At 44.8% G+C, this 20,166-nt stretch overlaps 1 protein-coding gene across 1 annotated transcript; it reads right to left on the reverse strand.

The window, feature by feature from the left end:
- Nucleotides 1-18,467: 18,467 nt before the first annotated feature.
- On the reverse strand, nucleotides 18,468-19,963 carry LOC100383157 (Tetraspanin-6). Its single transcript, NM_001175822.1, is given in 3 exon segments — nucleotides 18,468-18,701; nucleotides 18,925-19,244; nucleotides 19,328-19,963. Coding segments are annotated over 3 exon segments (864 nt in total). The 5' UTR covers nucleotides 19,832-19,963; the 3' UTR covers nucleotides 18,468-18,661.
- Nucleotides 19,964-20,166: the final 203 nt, after the last annotated feature.

Here is a 20,166-nt window from a genome sequence, read left to right on the forward strand (position 1 = left end):
ACAAATTTGGGACATCCTAAAAATGGCGCACGAAGGGGACGAGGTGACAAAGATCACCAAGCGCGAGATGATCGAGGGAAAGCTCGGTCGATTCATCCTCAACAAAGGGGAAGAGCCGCAAGCCATGTACAACAGGCTCAAGACAATGGTGAACAAAGTGCGCAACCTCGAGAGCACCAAGTGGGATGACCATGAAATGGTCAAGGTTATTCTATGATCTCTCGTATTTCGTAATCCTACTCAAGTTCAATTAATACGTGGAGATCCTAGATACAAATAGATGTCCTCCAAGGAGGTGATCGACAAGTTTGTGAGTTTTGAAATTATGATCAAAGACTACAAACACATTGTCAACTTGGAGCAAGGCGCCACCTCTACACCCAAGGTGCAACCCGTTGCGTTCAAGGCAATGAAAGAAAAGAATGAGCAGTATACACCAAGTAGGCTTCTAATTGATGCCTCCAAGCTTGACACCGAGGAGATGGCACTGATCATCAAGAGCTTTCACCAAATCCTCAAGCAAAGGAGGAGGAAGGACTACAAGCCCTGCTCCAAAAGGGTGTGCTACCGGTGTGGTAAGTCCGGTCATTTCATAGCTAAATGTCCATACTCTAGTGAAAGTGACAGAGATGACGACAAGAAGGGGAAGAAGAAAATGGAGAAGAAGAAGTATTACAAGAAGAAGGGTGGCGAGGCGCACATGGTGCAGGAATGGGACTCCGACGAGAGTTCCACCGACTCCTCCGACGAGGATGTTGCCAACATCGCCATCAACAAAGGCCTCCTCTTCCCTAACATCGGCCACAAGTGTCTCATGGCCAAGGACGGCAAAAAGAAGAAGGTACACTCTAGAGCCACCCCCAAATATACCACATCTAGTGATGAGGGTAGCTCTAGCGATAATGAAGATGATTTAATTTCTCTTTTTGCTAACCTCACCATGGAACAAAAGAAAAAATTAAATGAATTAATTGAAACGATTAACGAGAAGGATGATCTCTTGGAATGCCAAGAGGACTTGCTCGTTAAGGAAAATAAAAAATTTGTTAAGTTGAAAAATGCCTATGCTCTAGAAATAGAAAAATATGAAAATTTGTCTAGAGAGCTTAGCATTTGTAATGATTCGATTTCCTGTCTTAGAATTGAGAATGAAAATTTAGTTTCCAAGTTTGAAAAAATGAATGTTTGCAATGAACCAATTTCCTGTCTTAGAGATGAGAATGCTAAATTAAATGCTAGGATAGAAGAATTGAATGTTTGCAAACCCTCTACATCTACTGTTGAGCATGTTACTATTTGCACTAAATGTAGAGATATTAATGTTGAAGCTATTAATGATAACATTGCTATGATTAAGGAACAAAATGATCACATAGCTAAATTAAATGCTAAAATTGCCAAGCATGAACTTGAAAATGAAAAATTTAAATTTGCTAGAAGCATGCTCTATAATGGGAGACGGCCTAGCATTAAGGATGGCATTGGGTTCCAACAAGGGAACCAAAGCAATGTCAAGCTTAATGCCCCTAAGAAATTGTCTAATTTTGTAAAGGGCAAGGCACCCATGGTTCAGTATATAGAGGGTTACATTTTATATCCCGCAAACTATCCTGAGCACAAGATTAGGAAAATTCATGCTAGGAAACCTCATAATGTTTCTCACCATGCATTGATGTATAAAAATGAGGCTTCTAGTTCTAGGCATACCACTCATGTTAAAATGCCTAAGAAGAAAATTCCTAATGCATCAAATGAGCATAACATTTCATTTAAGACCTTTGATGCTGCTTATATTTTAACTAACAAATCAGGCAAAGTAGTTGCCAAATATGTTGGGGGCAAACACAAGAGTTCCAAGGCTTGTGTTTGGGTACCCAAGGTGTTTGTTTCTAATGTGAAAGGACCCAAGACCATTTGGGTACCTAAGAACAAGGTCTAAATTTGTTTTGTAGGTTTATGCATCTGGTGGTTCAAGTTGGATAATCAATAGCGGGTGCACAAACCACATGACAGGGGAGAAAAGGATGTTCTCCTCATACGAGAAAAATGAAGATCTCAAACGAGCTATCACATTCGGGGATGGAAATCAAGGTTTGGTCAAAGATTTGGATAAAATTGCTATATCTCCTGACCATTCCATTTCAAATGTTTTTCTTGTAGATTCTTTAGACTACAATTTGCTTTCTGTTTCTCAATTATGTAAAATAGGCTACAATTATCTTTTTACTGATATAGGTGTTACTGTCTTTAGAAGAAGTGATGATTCAATAGCATTTAAGGGAGTGTTAGATGGTCAGCTATAATTAGTTGATTTTAATGATAACCGACACTTGCTTAATTGCTAAGACTAATATGGGTTGGCTCTGGCATTGCCGACTTGCCCATGTTGGGATGAAGAATCTTCACAAACTTCTAAAGGGAGAACACATTTTAGGACTAACCAATGTTCATTTTGAGAAAGACAGGATTTGTAGTGCATGCCAGGCAGGAAAGCAAGTTTGAGTCCATCATCCACACAAGAACATAATGACGACTGACAAGCGTGGGACCGCGCTGACAGTGACCCCCTCCGGGGCCCGTATCGCAGTCACTGACGGGTGGGGTGCCGGTACTGTGGATCTTCCCCAACGGATTCCGCGGCTCGGCGCCTCCGTGCGATTGTGCCTCGACCCCGACTCACCTTGCGCACATAAGAACTAAGCCGCCGTGCCCCTTTTCCCTGCTTTCAGCCGAGGTACCCCAAAATTCCATCGTCGTTTAACCTAACCCCCAGCGTGAGCCGAGAGTGCGGGGAACGTGAGCGCCGCCGCACCCGTAATTGGTCTGCGTCATTATTCGACTCCCCGGCGGTAGACAGAGCACATCGCTTTCGAGAGCAGGACCTGGGCAGGACGATTCTGTGGGTGGCGAGCCGGTGAATCTTCGTGAATTGCTCGCCGGAGGCAGTGCTTCACCGCGGGATCGCCCCTAGCCGTGGACAGGCGGACTCTCCAGCCTAGATCTTGGTATGACACCGCGAATAGCCTCACCATCCTTTGTTCTTCGTTTTGCGCTAGAAATCATGTAGTGGTTAATACTGGGGGCCAGGATTGGGCGCACGACGGCGAGGCTCTATCGTGCGAGATGGCGCGCCGCCGCTTTGTCCGCTCCGGCGCCGTCACCGAGTTAGGGATAGAACGACCACCGTTGGATCTCTGTCCAGCGTGCGGGATTAAATCAAGCGTAACGGTTCGGCGAGGGTATATTGGGACCGTTCGATCACATGGGGACGGTCCAGATCCAATCCACGTTATGACTGGCGTAACTTGGATCCTCACCATTGGATCACGAGCTTACAGATCGGATATAAAGACGACGTGGCGCTCTATGGATCGCGGGATCGTGATCCGAGCGCGTGCGTAGCGTGTTGATTGTTATAAAATCTAAGCCATTGATTGTAATCTGGATGGATGTAGACTCCCGATACCCCTTCGGCTCGGCCGATTGATAAATAAGCCCCTGCGATTGTATAAATAGAACCCGTAGTCCATCGGCAGGGAGTTCTGAGTCTAGTAAGTTTTGCGCCAGGGCCCCTATGCTTACCAGAAATTGAGGCCCAGTCCAGAAAACTCAAAAAACGAGGGAAAAGTAATTAGAAATGGATTTTTAATGTATAAATAAATGCTAAGAACTTGTTTAATTCATATAAAATTCATATGAAGTCCAAATTAATCCATTCCAGTTCCTATAATTTTGTAATAATGTTTTTTATTACTTAGTGTCTCTGTTTTGACATGAAAACAGTAATAGAATTTATTTCTTAGTCAATCCTATGCTAAGCACATGAAACCTTTGGAAATTCATTACTTAAAATCTATAATCCCAAAATTAATGATTCCTATTCCTATGATCTTATTTTAATGTGTAGATTATTATTATGTATTTTGTTTACATATTTGGTGTGATGTTAATTTTCTCTATATACTGTGCTGGTTTGAATTGATGCGAGTATACGAGCCAATCACTGAGGAGTCTAGTGTTCAACATATAGAAGTTGCTGAGGAGGAGCTCATTGAAGGCAAGTTGTGCCCTTGATCACTTCCTTTTTACCCAGTCATGTTCTTATTAATCATAATAATCTGCATAGGTTAATTTTGATGGGATCCAATAGGTTACCCCAGTTTTGTTATCTTTATACCTTGTTTTACCACTAAATATTTTTAGGTAGTACTTGCTATTGCTTTATGTGGTTTTGGGTATGGAGATACATTATTCATGATTACACTTTTATTATCAGTTTATTATTATTGTTCATGAAGCGACCACCTGGGAAAACAGTGCTACCACAAGGGTAGTATGGGATGCCCTTGGCTGATTAACTAGGAAAGCTAGTGGATGACTACCTTACCCGATAGGGGCAAGGGCAGTAGGGTAGTGGTCAGTGTAGGGAGGTCCTTGGGTTGATTTTGCTGCGATGGTGGTCAGGCGAGGGATCCCTGCACTGGAGCTTCCTATAAACTGTAGCGAGTTTTCTGAAGCTAGTGGAACTTTGTAAAGGCCTCGTAGTGTTACCCTGCCTCACCTCCTCGGTAGAGGTGTATGGGATTGGCCGTCTCTTGGCAGATGGGTAATATGACTTGTAGGTAAAGATGCACAACCTCTGCATAGTGTAAAACTGATATACTAGTCGTGCTCACGATCATGAGCAGCTTGGACCCTCACATGATTAACTTATGGAATTAAATTCAACTTGTCATTTGCATCGTATTGGGATTATTTTATTATTACTATGGTTTGGTATTCACTTACACTTAGTAACTGCTAATAAAATTTTGACCAACTTATAAAAGCAATGCTCAGCTTCAACCTTTATTTTGTAGAGCGATGAACATATGTGAGCTCACCTTTGATGTCTCACACCCCACACAGGAGAAGAACAGGTGGTTCAAGAGGAGCCGCCCAGCGAGGAGTTCGACTTAATCTAGGTGGCGTCTCCCACTCAGCTTTGTGGCGCCAGGGAAATAAGATTTAGTTCGATTTATATTTATCATTTATTTTGTAAGACTTCCGCTATGTAATAAGTACATTTATGATATTTATGACATTTATCTCTATGCATCCTGTAATTATATGTGTTGATCTTCCTTGGCGCACATATGAGATGCACCCGACTTTATCCTTTAAATCCGGGTGTGACAAAGACTAATATGCTTCCATGAGTATCTTTTGTATTAGTCTTAGATTGAAAGGAAATGGAGTATTCGGCAAAGACAAGGCTTCCACTCCAAACTCTGACGGTATTATTTACCACTTGTCGTTACTCCGAAAACTCTCAATGGTATGACCCTTCACTCATATTTATTTCACCATTTGGGAGAAAGTATTCAGCCCCAAAGGGGGAGAAAATGCAAGAGGGCTCTCAAGTTCTCCGTTTTTGGCGATTAATGCCAAAGGGGGAGAAAGTATTAAGCCCAAAGCAAAAGGACTGCACCACCATATTTTAAAAAATTTAGTGTATTTTTCAAATTGGTATTAAGATCTTTCAAAAAGGAAATGTTTATTTCAATTGATATTTAAAGTTAGCCCCAAAATGAATCTTCAAGTGGTATGAATTTTCAATTGGTATCTTTATAAGTCAAATTTTCAATTGGTATCTATTTCGAAAAACCCTCTTGAAAGCTAAGGGGAGAATTCATTCAGAGGGAGCTTTTATTTAGTCAAAGGAAAAGCATTTGAAACAGGGGGAGGAATTTCAAATCTTAAAAATGCTTCTTACAATCACATTTTTATACCTTTGACTATTTGCAAAAGATTTTGAAAGAATTTTACCAAAAGATTTGCAAAAACAAACAAGTGGTGCAAATGTGGTCCAAAATGTTAAATAAAAGAAAAGCAATCCGTATACACTTAGTGATACTTTCAAATTGGTTCAACTCCAAGTAACCTATGCACATTCATCATAAATGCAAACTAGTTACATTTCCGCACTTTATATTTGTTTTGGTTTGTGTTGGCATCAATCACCAAAAAGGGGGAGATTGAAAGAGAAATCGGGTTAACCATTTCCTATAATTGATTTTGGTGGTTGACGTCCATCACAAACCACGTGGACTAACTAGTTTGTTAAGATGTCATTTATCTCAGGTGCATAAGGTTCAACACAAACCAAGAAAGAAATCCAGTTAGGGACTCAATAAAAAATTGGAGCAATACTTAAAGTGTGCTGATTTTTTGGCGCACCGATAGAGTTAAACCAGCCACTCTCGGGAATTCTGCAGGCGCGCTCCACTATAATTCACTAGACTGTTCGGTGAACCAGCGGAGCAACGACTCCCTGCGCGCCAACGGTCGACTGCGCAGAGCTACAGTGCTGAATAGTGCCACGGTAGAAGTTAGAGCGCAAAAGTCAGAGGGCACCGGACTGTCCGGTGCAGCAAGATGACAAGACATTCCAATGGTCAACTGCTCCAAACCCTAATGGTCTCGCTAACGTGGCGTGCACCGGACAGTGCACAGTGACTGTCCGGTGGCGCACCGGACTGTCCGGTGCGCCCATCGCCAGCAAGCTGAGCCAACGACTAGGAAGTGGTTAGGGGCTATAAATACCCCCAACCACCTCATTCACTTCCATTCAAGTGCTCTGAACTCAACATTAATTGCAAGAGCAAAAGACTTCACTCCAAGACACATTCAATAGATCAAATCCCCTCCAAGCCTCCAAATCAACTCAATTCTATTAGAGACTTGAGAGAGGGTGTTTTGTGTTCTTTTGTTGCTCTTGTCGCTTAGATTGGCCTTTTCTTTCTTCTCATTCTTATTCGCAAGTGCTTTGTAAGATAAGCAAGAGACATCAAGTGTGTGGTGGTCCTTGCGGGGTCTAAGTGACCTGTGTGATTAAGGGAAGGCTCACTCGGTCTAAGTGACCGATTGAGAGAGGGAAAGGGTTGGAATAAACCCGGTCTTTGTGGCCTCCTCAACGGGGATTAGGTTCTTAGGAATCGAACCTTGGTAAAAACAAATCACCGTGTCTACTCGCTTGATTCTCACTTGATTTGTTTTGCACTCTTTCCTCTCTCTAACGTTTCCTTACTAGTATTGATTTGAGTTTGCTCGCATAGTTCATCTGCATCCTTTGAGCAACTCCTAGCAAGAGAAACCATCTTTCAGACTTGAATTTAATTCTAACGCTAACCCCCGGCCTTTACTGTGTGTTTAAGTTTATAAATTTCAGGTTTCGCCTATTGACCCCCCCTCTAGGTGACTTTGACCTTGCCCTTTACAAAATTAGACAACTTCTTAGGGGCATTAAGCTTGACATTGCTTTGGTTCCCTTGTTGGAACCCAATGTCATCCTTAATGCCAGGGCGTCTCCCATTATAAAGAATGCTTCTAGCAAATTTAAATTTTTCATTTTTAAGTTCATGCTCGGCAATTTTAGCATTTAATGTAGCTATGTGATCATTTTGATTTTTAATCATGGCAAGGTGATCATCTATAGCTTCAACATTAACATCTCTACATCTAGTACAAATAGCAACATGTTCAACAGTAGATGTAGAGGGTTTGCAAGTATTCAATTCTTCTATCTTAGCATTTAACATGGCATTTCCATTTCTAAGATAGGAAATAGAATCATTGCAAACATTCAAATTTTCAATCTTAGAAACTAAATTATCATTCTCAGTTCTAAGACAAGAAATTGAATCATTACACATGCTTAGCTCCTTGGACAAATTTTCATTCTTCTCTACTTCTAGAGCATAAGCATTTTTCAACTTAACAAATTTCTTATTTTCCTTAACGAGCAAGTCCTCTTGGCATTCCAAGAGATCATCCTTCTCGTTTATGGTTTCAATTAATTCATTCAATTTCTTCTTTTTGCCATGCTAAGGTTGGCAAAGAGAGAAATTAAATCATCTTCATTATCGCTAGAGCTACCTTCATCACTAGACGTAGTGTATTTTGGAGTAGCTCTAGAATATACCTTCTTCTTTTTGTCGTCCTTGGCCATGAGACACTTGTGGCCGACGTTGGGGAAGAGAAGTCCCTTGTTGACGGTGATGTTGGCGATGTCCTCGTCGGAGGAGGAGTCGGTGGAGCTCTCGTCGGTGTCCCATTCCCGCACCATGTGCACCTCACCGTGCTTCTTCTTGTAGTACTTCTTCTTCTCCATTTTCTTCTTCCCCTTCTTGTCTTTGTCCCTGTCACTTTCACTGTAATATGGACATTTAGCGATAAAGTGCTCGGATTTACCACATCGGTAGCACACCCTTTTGGAGTGGGGTTTGTAATCCTTCCCCCTCCTTTGCTTGAGGATTTGGCGAAAACTCTTAATGATGAGCGTCATCTCCTCGTTGTCAATCTTGGAGGCATCGATTGGAAGCCTACTTGGTGTAGACTCTGCCTTCTTCTCTTCCGTTGCTTTGAATGCAACGGGTTGCACCTCGGGTATAGAGGTGGCACCTTGCTCCAAGTTAACAATATTTTTGGAGCCTTTGATCATAAGTTCAAAGCTCACAAACTTGCCAATAACCTCCTTGGGGGACATCTATTTGTATCTATGATCTCCACGTATTAATTGAACTTGAGTAGGATTACGAAATACGAGAGATCTTAGAATAACCTTGACCATTTCATGGTCATCCCATTTAGTGCTCCCGAGGTTGCGCACTTGATTGACCATCGTCTTGAGCCAGTTGTACATGGCTTGCGGCTCTTCCCCTTTGTTGAGGACGAATCGACCGAGCTCGCCCTCAATCGTTTCACGCTTGGTGATCTTGGTCACCTCGTCCCCTTCATGCGTCGTTTTGAGGACATCCCAAATTTCCTCGGCGTTCTTTAACCCTTGCACCTTATTATACTTCTCTCGACATAAGGAGGCGAGGAGTATAGAAGTTGCTTGGGAGTTAAAGTGCCTAATTTGGGCAGCCTCATCCGAGTCGTAGTTCTCGTCCCCCACCTGTGGTGCCTGCGCTCCAAACTCAACAATATCCCAAATACTTTCGTGGAGTGAGGTTAGATGATGCCTCATTTTATCACTCCACATGCAATAATCTTCACCATCAAAATATGGTGGTTTGCCTAGGGGTACCGAAAGTAGAGGAGCGTGTTTAGGAATGCAGGGACAACGAAGAGGCATCTTACTATACTTCTTGCGCTCGTGGCGCGTCGAAGTTGTAGACTCGGTGTCGGACGTGGAGGGTGATGAAGAGTCGGTCTCGTAGTAGACCACCTTCTTCATTTTATTCTTCTTCTTGTCACCCCTCCTAAGTGACTTGATGGAGAAAGAGGATTCCTCCTTTAACTTGTTGTCAGACTCCCTTGATAGAGTCCTCCCCGAGCCCGTAGGCTTGTCGCCGTCATAATCTCTCTCTTGGTGTGATCTCCAGACATCACTTTGAGTTGATTAGACTCTTAATGAAGCACTAGCTCTGATACCAATCGAAAGTCGCCTAGAGGGGGTGAATAGGCGAAACCTGAAATTTATAAAATTAAACACACACTAAAGGCCAGGGTAAGCGTTAGAATTAAATTCAAGTCTGAAAGATTGTTTCTCTTGCAAGGAGTTGCTCAAGGGATGCAGATGACGTATTGGAGCAAACTCAAATCAATACTTAGTAAGGAAACGTTAGACAGAGGAAAGATTGCAAAACAAATCAAGTGAGAATCAAATGAGTAGACACGGTGATTTGTTTTACCGAGGTTCGGTTCCAAAGAACATAGTCCCCGTTGAGGAGGCCACAAAGGCCGGGTCTATTCCATCCCTTTCCCTCTCTCAATCGGTCACTTAGACCGACTGAGCCTTTTCCTTAATCTCACGGGTCACTAAGATCCCTCAAGGACCAACACACACTTGGGTACTGTTTGGTTCACGAAATGTAACGTAAATGGTAATGGTAACGATTCTGAAAGTCGCCTAAAGGGGGATGAATAGGCAAATCTGAAATTTATAAACTTTAAGCACAATCTACAAGCCGGGTTAGCGTTAGAATTATAATCGAGTCCGAAAGACAGGGCGAAAACAAATCAACCAAAGAAATAGAGCGGATGACACGGTGATTTGTTTTACCGAGGTTCGGTTCTTGCAAACCTACTCCCCGTTGAGGTGGTCGCAAAGACCGGGTCTCTTTCAACCCTTTCCCTCTCTCAAACGGTCACCTAGACCGAGTGAGCTTTTCTCTTCAATCAATTGGGTCACTTAGACCCCACAAGAACCACCACAACTTGGTGTCTCTTGCTTTGATTACAAAGGTGTTGAGAACAAGAATGGGGAAGAAGAAAAGCGATCCAAGCGACAAGAACTCAAATGAACACAAAAATCTCTCTCTCACTAGTCACTAAATGTTTGGAGTGAATTTGGACTTGGAGAGGATTTGATCTCTTGATTTGTGTCTTGGAGTGAAGTCTAGAGCTCTTGTATTGAATGCAATGGCTGAAAACTTGGATGCCTTGAAGTGGTGGTGGTTGGGGGTATTTATAGCCCCAACCACCAAACCAACCGTTGGGGTTGGGCTGCTGTCGATGGGCGCACCGGACAGTCCGGTGCGCCACCGGACACTATCCGGTGCGCCAGCCACGTCACCCAACTGTTAGGGTTCGACGTTGGAGTTCTGACAGCCTGGGCCACCGGACAGTCCGGTGCCGCACTGGACAGGTACTGTTCACTGTCCGGTGCGCCTTCTAGCGCCTGCTCTGACTCTGCGCGAACTGTCCGTGCACTGTAGCGTTTTTTAGGTTTCCGTTGGAGTCGATCATTGCGCTGTAGCCGTTGCCCCGCTGGCACACCGGACAGTCTGGTGGCACATCGAACAGTCTGGTGGCACACCGGACAGTCCGGTGAATTATAGCGGAGTGGCTTTTCTAGAAACCCGAAGGTGGCAAGTTGGAGTTGATCCACCCTGGTGCACCGGACACTGTCCGGTGGCACACCGGACAATCCGGTGCGCCAGACCAGGGCAGCCTTCGGTTTCTTTTGCTCCTTTCTTTTTGAACCCTAACTTGTTTTTTTATTGGTTTGTGTTGAACCTATGGCACCTGTAGAACATATAATCTAGAGCAAACTAGTTAGTCCAATTGTTTGTGTTGGGCAATTCAACCACCAAAATTATTTAGGAAAAGGTTTGACCCTATTTCCCTTTCAATCTCCCCCTTTTTAGTGATTGATGCCAACACAAATCAAAGCAAATATATAAGTGCAGAATTGAACTAGTTTGCATAAGGCAAGTGCAAAAGGTTGCTTGGAATTGAACCAATTTAAACTTTCATAAGATATGCATGGATTGCTTTCTTTCTTTTAACAGTTTGGACCACATTTGCACCACTAGTTTTGTTTTTGCAAATTCCTTTGGAAATTCTTTTCAAAGTCATTTTGCAAATAGTCAGAGGTATATGAATAAGATTTCGAGAAGCATTTTCAAGATTTGAAATTTTCTCCCCCTGTTTCAAATGCTTTTCCTTTGACTAAGCAAAACTCCCCCTTAATGAAATTCTCCTCTTAGTGTTCAAGAGGGTTTTATTAATTGAAGGAAGATCAAAATATTTTAGATACCAATTTTTGAAAAACTCCTCCTTAAAATATAGATACCAATTGAGATAGAATTTCTTAGAGGAATAACTAATGTGAAAGATACCAATTGAAAACATTAAAAACTTTGTTTCGAAAACTTTGAAATTGGCATGGTGGTGCGGTCCTTTTGCTTTGGGCTAATACTCTCTCCCCCTTTGGCATTAATCGCCAAAAACGGAGTCTTTAGAGCCCTTTTACTTTCTCCCCAGTGGTATGAGTAATGAACATGAGTGAAGATTATACCAAAGTGGGGAGCGATGCGGAGTGACGGCGAAGGGTAAATAATACCGATAGAGTGGAGTGGAAGCCTTGTCTTCGCCGAAGACTCCATTTCCCTTTCAATCTATGAATTAGCATGAAATACACTTGAAAAACACATTAGTCATAGCAAATGAAAGAGATATGGTCAAAGGTATATAAATGAGCTATGTGTGCAAAGGATCAATCAAAGTTCCTAGAATCAAGAATGTTTAGCTCATTTCTAAGTTTGGTAAAGGTTTTCTCATCTAGTGGTTTGGTAAAGATATCGGCTAACTGTTCTTTGGTGCTAACATAAGCAATCTCGATACCCCCCTTTGTTGGTGATCCCTCAAAAAGTGATACCGAATGGCTATGTGCTTAGTGCGGCTGTGTTCAACGAAATTATCCGCCATGTGGATTGCACTCTCATTATCACATAGGAGAGAGACTTTGGTTAATTTGTAGCCATAGTCCCTAAGGGTTTGCCTCATCCAAAGCAATTGCGCGCAACAATGGCCTGCGATAATGTACTCGGCTTCGACAGTAGAAAGAGCTACTGAATTTTGTTTCTTTGAAGCCCAAGACACCAGGGATCTTCCCAAGAACTGACAAGTCCCTGATGTGCGCTTTCTATCAATGTTACACCCTGCCCAATCAGCATCTGAATAACCTATTAAATCAAAGGTGGATCCCTTGGGGGTACCAAAGACCAAACTTAGGTGTATGAACTAAATATCTCAAGATTCTTTTCACGACCCTAAGGTGAACTTCCTTAGGATCGGCTTGGAATCTTGCACACATGCATATGGAAAGCATAATATCCGGTCGAGATGCACATAAATAGAGTAAAGATCCTATCATCGACCGGTATACCTTTTGATCTACGGATTTACCTCCCGTGTCGAGGTCGAGATGCCCATTGGTTCCCATGGGTGTCTTGATGGGCTTGGCATCCTTCATTCCAAACTTGGTGAGTATGTCTTGAATATACTTGGTTTGGCTGATGAAGGTGCCTTCTTGGAGTTGCTTCACTTGAAATCCTAAGAAATACTTCAACTCCCCCATCATAGACATCTCAAATTTTTGAATCATGATCCTACTAAACTCTTCACAAGTAGATTTGTTAGTAGACCCAAATATGATATCATCAACATAAATTTGGCATACAAACAAATCATTTGCAATTGTTTTAGTAAAGAGAGTAGGATCGGCTTTGCCGACTTTGAAGCCATTAGTGATAAGGAAATCTCTTAGGCATTCATACCATGCTCTTGGGGCTTGCTTGAGCCCATAAAGCGCCTTAGAGAGTTTGTAAACATGATTAGGGTACTCATTATCTTCAAAGCTAGGAGGTTGCTCAACATAGACCTCTTCCTTGATTGGTCCATTGAGGAAGGCACTTTTCACGTCCATTTGATAGAGCTTAAAGCCATGGTAAGTAGCATAGGCAAGTAATATGCGAATTGACTCAAGCCTAGCTACGGGTGCATAGGTTTCACCGAAATCCAAACCTTCGACTTGTGAATAGCCCTTGGCCACAAGTCGGGCTTTGTTCCTTGTCACCACACCATGCTCATCTTGCTTGTTGCGGAAGACCCACTTGGTTCCTACAACATTTTGATTAGGACGTGGAACAAGATGCCATACCTCATTCCTCGTGAAGTTGTTGAGTTCCTCTTGCATTGCCAACACCCAATCCGAATCCCTTAATGTGTCTTCCACCCTGTATGGCTCAATAGAAGACACAAAAGAGTAATGTTCACAAAAATGAGTGACACGAGATCGAGTGGTTACCCCCTTATGAATATCGCCGAGGATAGAGTTCACGGGGTGATCTCGTTGTATCGCTTGGTGGACTCTTGGGTGTGGCGGTCTTGGACCCTGATCATCTTCCTTGTCTTGATCATTAGCATCTCCCCCTTGATCATTGTCCTCCTCTTGAGGTGGCTCTTCTTGATCTTCATTTTCATCATATTGAGCTTGATCCTCATCTTGAGTTGGTGGAGATGCTTGCATGGAAGATGATGGTTGATCTTGTGCTTGTGGAGGCTCATCGGATTCCTTGGGGCACACATCCCCAATGGACATGTTCCTTAGCGCGACGCACGGAGCCTCTTCATAATCTAGCTCAACAAGATCAACTTGCTCTACTTGAGAGCCGTTAGTCTCATCAAACACCATGTCACAAGAAACTTCAACTAGTCCAGTGGACTTGTTAAAGACTCTATATGCCCTTGTGTTTGAATCATATCCTAGTAAAAAGCCTTCTATAGCCTTAGGAGCAAATTTAGATTTTCTACCTCTTTTAACAAGAATAAAACATTTGCTACCAAAGACTCTAAAATATGAAACATTGGGCTTTTTACCGGTTAGGATTTCATATGATGTCTTCTTGAGGATTTGGTGAAGGTAGAGACGGTTGATGGCGTAGCAAGCGGTGTTGATTGCTTCTGCCCAAAACCGGTCCGAAGTCTTGTACTCATCAAGCATGGTCTGTGCCATGTCAAGTAGAGTTCTATTCTTCCTCTCCACTACACCATTTTGTTGAGGTGTGTAGGGAGAAGAGAACTCATGCTTGATGCCCTCCTCCTCAAGAAAGCCTTCTATTTGAGAGTTCTTGAACTCCGTTCCATTATCGCTTCTAATCTTTTTGATCCTTAAGCCGAACTCATTTTGAGCTCGTCTCAAGAATCCCTTTAAGGTCTCTTGGGTTTGAGATTTATCCTGCAAAAAGAACACCCAAGTGAAGCGAGAATAGTCATCCACAATTACAAGACAATACTTACTCCCGCCGATGCTTATGTAAGCTATCGGGCCGAATAAATCCATGTGGAGTAGCTCAAGCGGCCTCTCGGTCGTCATGATGTTCTTGTGTGGATGATGGGTACCAACTTGCTTCCCTGCTTGACATGCGCTGCAAACCCTGTCTTTCTCAAAATGAACATTTGTAAGTCCCAAAATGTGTTCTCCCTTTAGAAGCTTGTGAAGATTCTTCATTCCAACATGGGCTAGTCGGCGATGCCAGAGCCAACCCATATTAGCCTTAGCAATTAAGCAAGTATCGAGTTCAGCTGGGGTGTTCAGGGACAAACTTGGTGTTAGTGTGTTAGGTACAGGGCATTCGTATCGGAAGCCTTATAGCCACCGATTCGACACCGTGCCATATCCACAGGGAACTAGAATACCAGACTTCTCTAAGTTTTCTGGTGAAGGTGGGAAAAGCACACACGAACATATAAGCCAATTCATAGCACACTTGGGAGAATTGGCTGATGGGGAAGCCTACCGCGTTTGTTTATTCTCGTTGTCCCTTACTGATACTGCATTTGCATGGTACGTAGCTTTGCCACCAAACTCTATTAACTCTTGGGAAGAATTAGAGCAGAAATTTCATGAACACTTCTTCTCAGGAGAACATGAGTTAGAATTGGCTGACTTAGCTTCAGTCCGACAGGGGCCTGAAGAATCGGTTAATGACTATATCCGGAGATTCCGGGACACTAGAAACCGATGCTTTCAGATTCATGTCGCAGAAAAACAACTGACATGGCTAGCTTTCAATGGGTTGCGACCCTACTTAAAAGAAAAATTAGATGGCACCCAATTCTTTTCGCTAGTGCACTTACACCAGCGGGCTATGACCTGTGAAAGCCGAAGTAAGGAAACATCGAAATCGGCTAGCCATAAGATGCATCTAGTGGGATACGATAATTCGGACGATGAATCCACGGATGTATACACCGCCGAACTGGTTTGGCTAGGACAGGCTAAACCTTCAGCGTGTTCTGCTTTACAGTCGATTCGAAAGAATCGACAAGAAGAAGTTAAGTTTACTTTTAATGTTGCCAAATGCGATAAAATATTTGACGAGTTACTGAAAAATGGCAACATTAAATTAACTCATACTATTCCTCCTCCTGATGAATTAAAGAGGTGTGCTTATTGTAAGTGGCATAATTCCTTTTCTCATGCCACCAATGATTGTAATGTTTTTTGTCGACAGATACAATCGGCCATAAATGAGGGTCGATTGGCTTTTCAGGAGATGCAAGTAGACACACAACCCTTTCCTGTTAATACAATAGAACTCACATGCAAAAAGGTCTTGGTTCGGCCCGAAATGGCCGATAAAGGCAAAGGCAAGGGCATCGTCATCAGCAATCCTCGCATGTCAGATATATCACAAAAGGAGATTGCTCGAAAGGCTTCGGACGAGAAGGCTAAAAAGTCTGAAGACCCCGGGGGGCAGGCACAGTTAATGAACCAAACACATCAGCCTAGCCCCAGCATCGTAGATGGTCCGGCACCTACATGCGGACAATCCGGTGCTTAGACAAACGGTCCGGCTAACTCAGCCAGACAGTCCACCTATGACCAAAGGCGTCAACCCCTACACAAAGCAAGGAAAAAGACGCAAGGTCAAAGCACATATAATCGGCTGATCAAAGCTGATCCTACTTTTGATCAGTTGCTCTCCAAAAATACTAGCAAAAAGACTGTTCCACGTGATCGGTCAACAAAGAAACCCCGGTCACCTGCTAAAACAAAACGGTCAAACAAAACGACCCGAAAGGCGACACAACAAGCATCGCCTATTCATTCTATGAGATCAGGGTACTTTCCACCTATTTACTCATCGTCGGTATATTATCCTGTTCAAACATGGAATGGCACGATGATGAATCCATGGTACATGTATAGTCCCTTCGTCGATCCAGGCTGGGGGGCACCTCCATTCTATTCCTTTTGATCCATTGATCAAATGGTCATGGCCGAGAAAGATACAATCCGAAACGGCCTTCATATTGGTGCTTTATTGAATAATCTCCGTATCGAAAAGCCGGTGACCTACATCAGGTTTAGTTCATATGCTTTTGGTTCGTCAACCTTCACCAAAAGGCAGGGGGGCATATGTTGAGCTCTAAAAAGAGCAGTGCGGACGGTCCGGCCCCGAGGCCGGACGGTCCGCGGTCCGGACAGTCCGTGGTGGTGGCGCGGACGGTCCGCGCGTGCGCAGAGTCAGTTAGGGTTCCTAGTTTCTCGCGGGATTTGTTACCTAAAACCGCGGGATTAACTCGGAAATCAGTTTGAAGCGGATCCAGACCTTCCCCTTTATATAGATGAAGGGCTACGGCCGATTGAACCCCCAGCAATCGATCAAATCAAGTCTATTACTCGTTTTTACCTTATGCATTAGGAGTAGTTCTAGTCTAGTTCTAGTTTAGCCCTAGTTTAGTATTCCAATCCCCAAATTCTCTGCCTCTCCTCGACTCTACGTCGATTAGAGGAGTCTAGGTCGGTCTGCCCGAGCCTAGACAACTCCTAGGATCTCTCCTCCCCGACGGGGTCCCTCCCGGGAGTGAGATCCAGGCGCCGTCGGCGATCTTCCGCCGCCCCTGCGCACGCGCGGACCGTCCGGCCGTCAGGCAGGGAATCCTAGCTTCTGCACCAGGTCGCGGACCGTCCGGTCCTGTGTCGCGGACCGTCCGTGTCTGACCAGAGAGCACCGCCGCCTCGCGCCAGGTCGCGGACCGTCCGGCTCTGTGCCGCGGACCGTCCGCGCCTGACCAGAGAGCACCGCCGCTGGTTCTTTTGAGTGATTGGCGCCTCCAAAAAGGTGTCAACACAGCTGCACACAGCCAACTCTTTCCCATTTCTTTTCTCATTTTTTGTCACTGTTTCTAGCACTTATACAAACACATTAGTATTAAAAAACAATGTACTAAGTTTAGAACCATACCTTGTAATATGATTTGTATTTCTCTCTTTGTTTAGCATATAAGAACTTAATCAACCGTGTTGGGCATTTAATCATCAAAACATTATATAAATGGCCCAAGGGCACATTTCCCTTTCAGTCTTGGAGTGAAGTCTTTTGCTCTTGCAATGAATGTGATGTTCAGAACACTTGGATGTATATGAATGAGGTGGTTGGAGGGTATTTATAGCCCCAACCACTTTCATAGCCGTTGGTGAAGGCTGCTGGCGATGGACGCACCAGACAGTCACTGTGCACTGTCCGGCGCACGCCGCGTCAGCGCATCCGTTAGGGTTTGGAGCAATTGACCGTTGGAATGCCTTGTCATCTTGCTGCACCAGATAGTCCGGTGCCACACCGGACAGTTCGATGCCCTCTGACTTCTGCGCTCTGACTTCTTCCGCGGTACTGTTTATCACTGTAGCTCTACACAGTCGACCATTGGCGCGCAGGGAGCCGTTGCTCCGCTGGCTTACCGGACAGTCCGGTGTACATCGGACAATCCGGTGAATTATAATGGAGCGCGCCTAGCAGAAACCTGAGAGTGGCAAATTCGTCTCCTGGCTGACTTGGTGCACCGGACACTATCCGGTGCGCCAGAAATCAGCACACTCAAGTCCTTTTGCTCCATTTTTTATTGTGTCCCTAACATGTTTCCTTTCTTGGTTTGTGTTGAACCTAATGCACGTGTAATATATGATATCTAGACAAACTAGTTAGTCCACGTGGTTTGTGTTGGATGTCAACCACCAAAATCAATTATAGAAAATGGTTAACCCAATTTCCCTTTCAATCTTCCCTTTTTGGTGATTAATGCTAACACAAACCAAAGCAAATATAAAGTGCAGAAATGTAACTAGTTTGCATTTATGATGAATGTGCATAGGTTACTTGGAGTTAAACCATATCGAAGAAAAAAAAACTAGGCATCCGCTGACGAGTCTCCTCTTAACTCAGATATGTACAGAAGCTTAATTATGCAGACATGGAGGAAGCTGTACAACTAGAAACAAGTAGAGCACCATAGGGGGCTAACACAGCTCTCAAGTATTATTTCATCTTTTCGATGGAAGACAGGAGCTAAGATATCATACAAGCATTGAGAAGCTAGAGCTAGCCTAGTAGAGCTGTTCTCTTCTACCACGCCACCATCGCCACCTACAGCAAACACAAAGCACAAAAGCAAGCAGTGTTAAAAAAAACCATAGAAAACAAACAGGGATAAAAGCTGGGAGATGTATTCTTTTGTTCATGGGATTGTTTACGCTCCATAATCTTCCTTACCTTAATCCTCTTTCGTATACAGTTTTAACATTTTCGGTGATGAAATCAGTTTTAAGAGAAATTAGTTGGAAAGAAGAGGGTAAACAAATAAGAGTACCAGTAGTAGTCCCAGCGCGGGTCAATCTTGGACATTTGGTTTACCCCGTACGGGTACTCGGAGAGGGAGCGGCGGGCGTTCCTGAAGGCGCAGCAGCCGCAGGAGCAGATGCAGACGAGGGCGACGAGCACGACGACGTTGAGCACGGCGATCTTGTGCCAGTCCTGGCGCACCTGCTCCATGACGCCGGCCTTGCACGAGTCGCACTGGTAGCAGAGGACGCCCGGGGCGTTGTTCCAGCGGTAGCAGTCCTCGTCCTGCGCCCCGACGGCCACGCCCCCGCTGTACTGGCACGCCGTCGGCGGCTTGCAGCAGCCGGACTGCAGGGCGCACAGACTCGCAGTTGCAGTGCACGTACTAGAGCAGTAGGAGAGCAGAAGCAGCGGCGGCGGCTGGAGCTGACCTGTATCGGCGTGAGGTCGTGCTGGAGGTAGTCCATGGGAGTCCAGTTGTGGATCTTGGGGCACGCCCTGGACCCGACGACGCAGGCGAGTGCGGGGCGCCAGTACCTGGCGTCCCGCACGTGCCTCTGCAGCCACGGGGAGTAGTCGGCGACGCGGTACTCCCGGTACGGCCGACCGTACACCTGCTCGCCGCCGCCGCCTGCGGTGACGGCGAACCCGAACACGGTGAGGCCGAGGAGGAAGGCGATGAGGAGCATCACGGCGGCGAGATACAGCCACAGCGCCCAGGCCACGTGGAAGCAGGCGCCGACGAAGCCCGCGAGGGACACGAGCAGCACGGCGAAGCCGACGGCGAGGAGCGGTGCTTGAAGGATGGAGGAGCACGTGGGCGTTGCCGAGCCCTTGGCCAGCCAGAGGCCCGCGCCGATGACCGGGATCGAGGCCAGCAGCGTCGCCAGGTTCAGGTAGCCGATCGCCACGTTGCTCATGCGGTACGGGTACATCCTGGACGCACGCTGCTCTGCTCAGCTCTGCTCTTGGGGTGCTGGTGCTCCTCCTCCCAGCTGATTTATTTGGGTGCACTGCACTGCCGCTTGTGAGAGTGGTCGTCGGTCTGGTGGGTGGTGGAAGCCTTTTGGACCTGATGACTGTGCATGCGCTGCGCGCCTGCGCCTCCTCGAGGGTTTTATTATTTATATATGCCCTGGAATCCTGGCTTTGCTTTGTGCTGGGCCGTCTTCAATAATGCGGTCTTGGTTTCTGGAAATCTTAGGCGCCTCTGCTGCCTTGCTTTCTCTGCATTCTTCACTTTGTTGCTCTACGCACTCGAATTCAAATA

Source organism: Zea mays, chromosome 6 (genome assembly GCF_902167145.1).
Source record: "Zea mays cultivar B73 chromosome 6, Zm-B73-REFERENCE-NAM-5.0, whole genome shotgun sequence".
In the NCBI taxonomy this organism is placed as follows: domain Eukaryota; kingdom Viridiplantae; phylum Streptophyta; class Magnoliopsida; order Poales; family Poaceae; genus Zea; species Zea mays.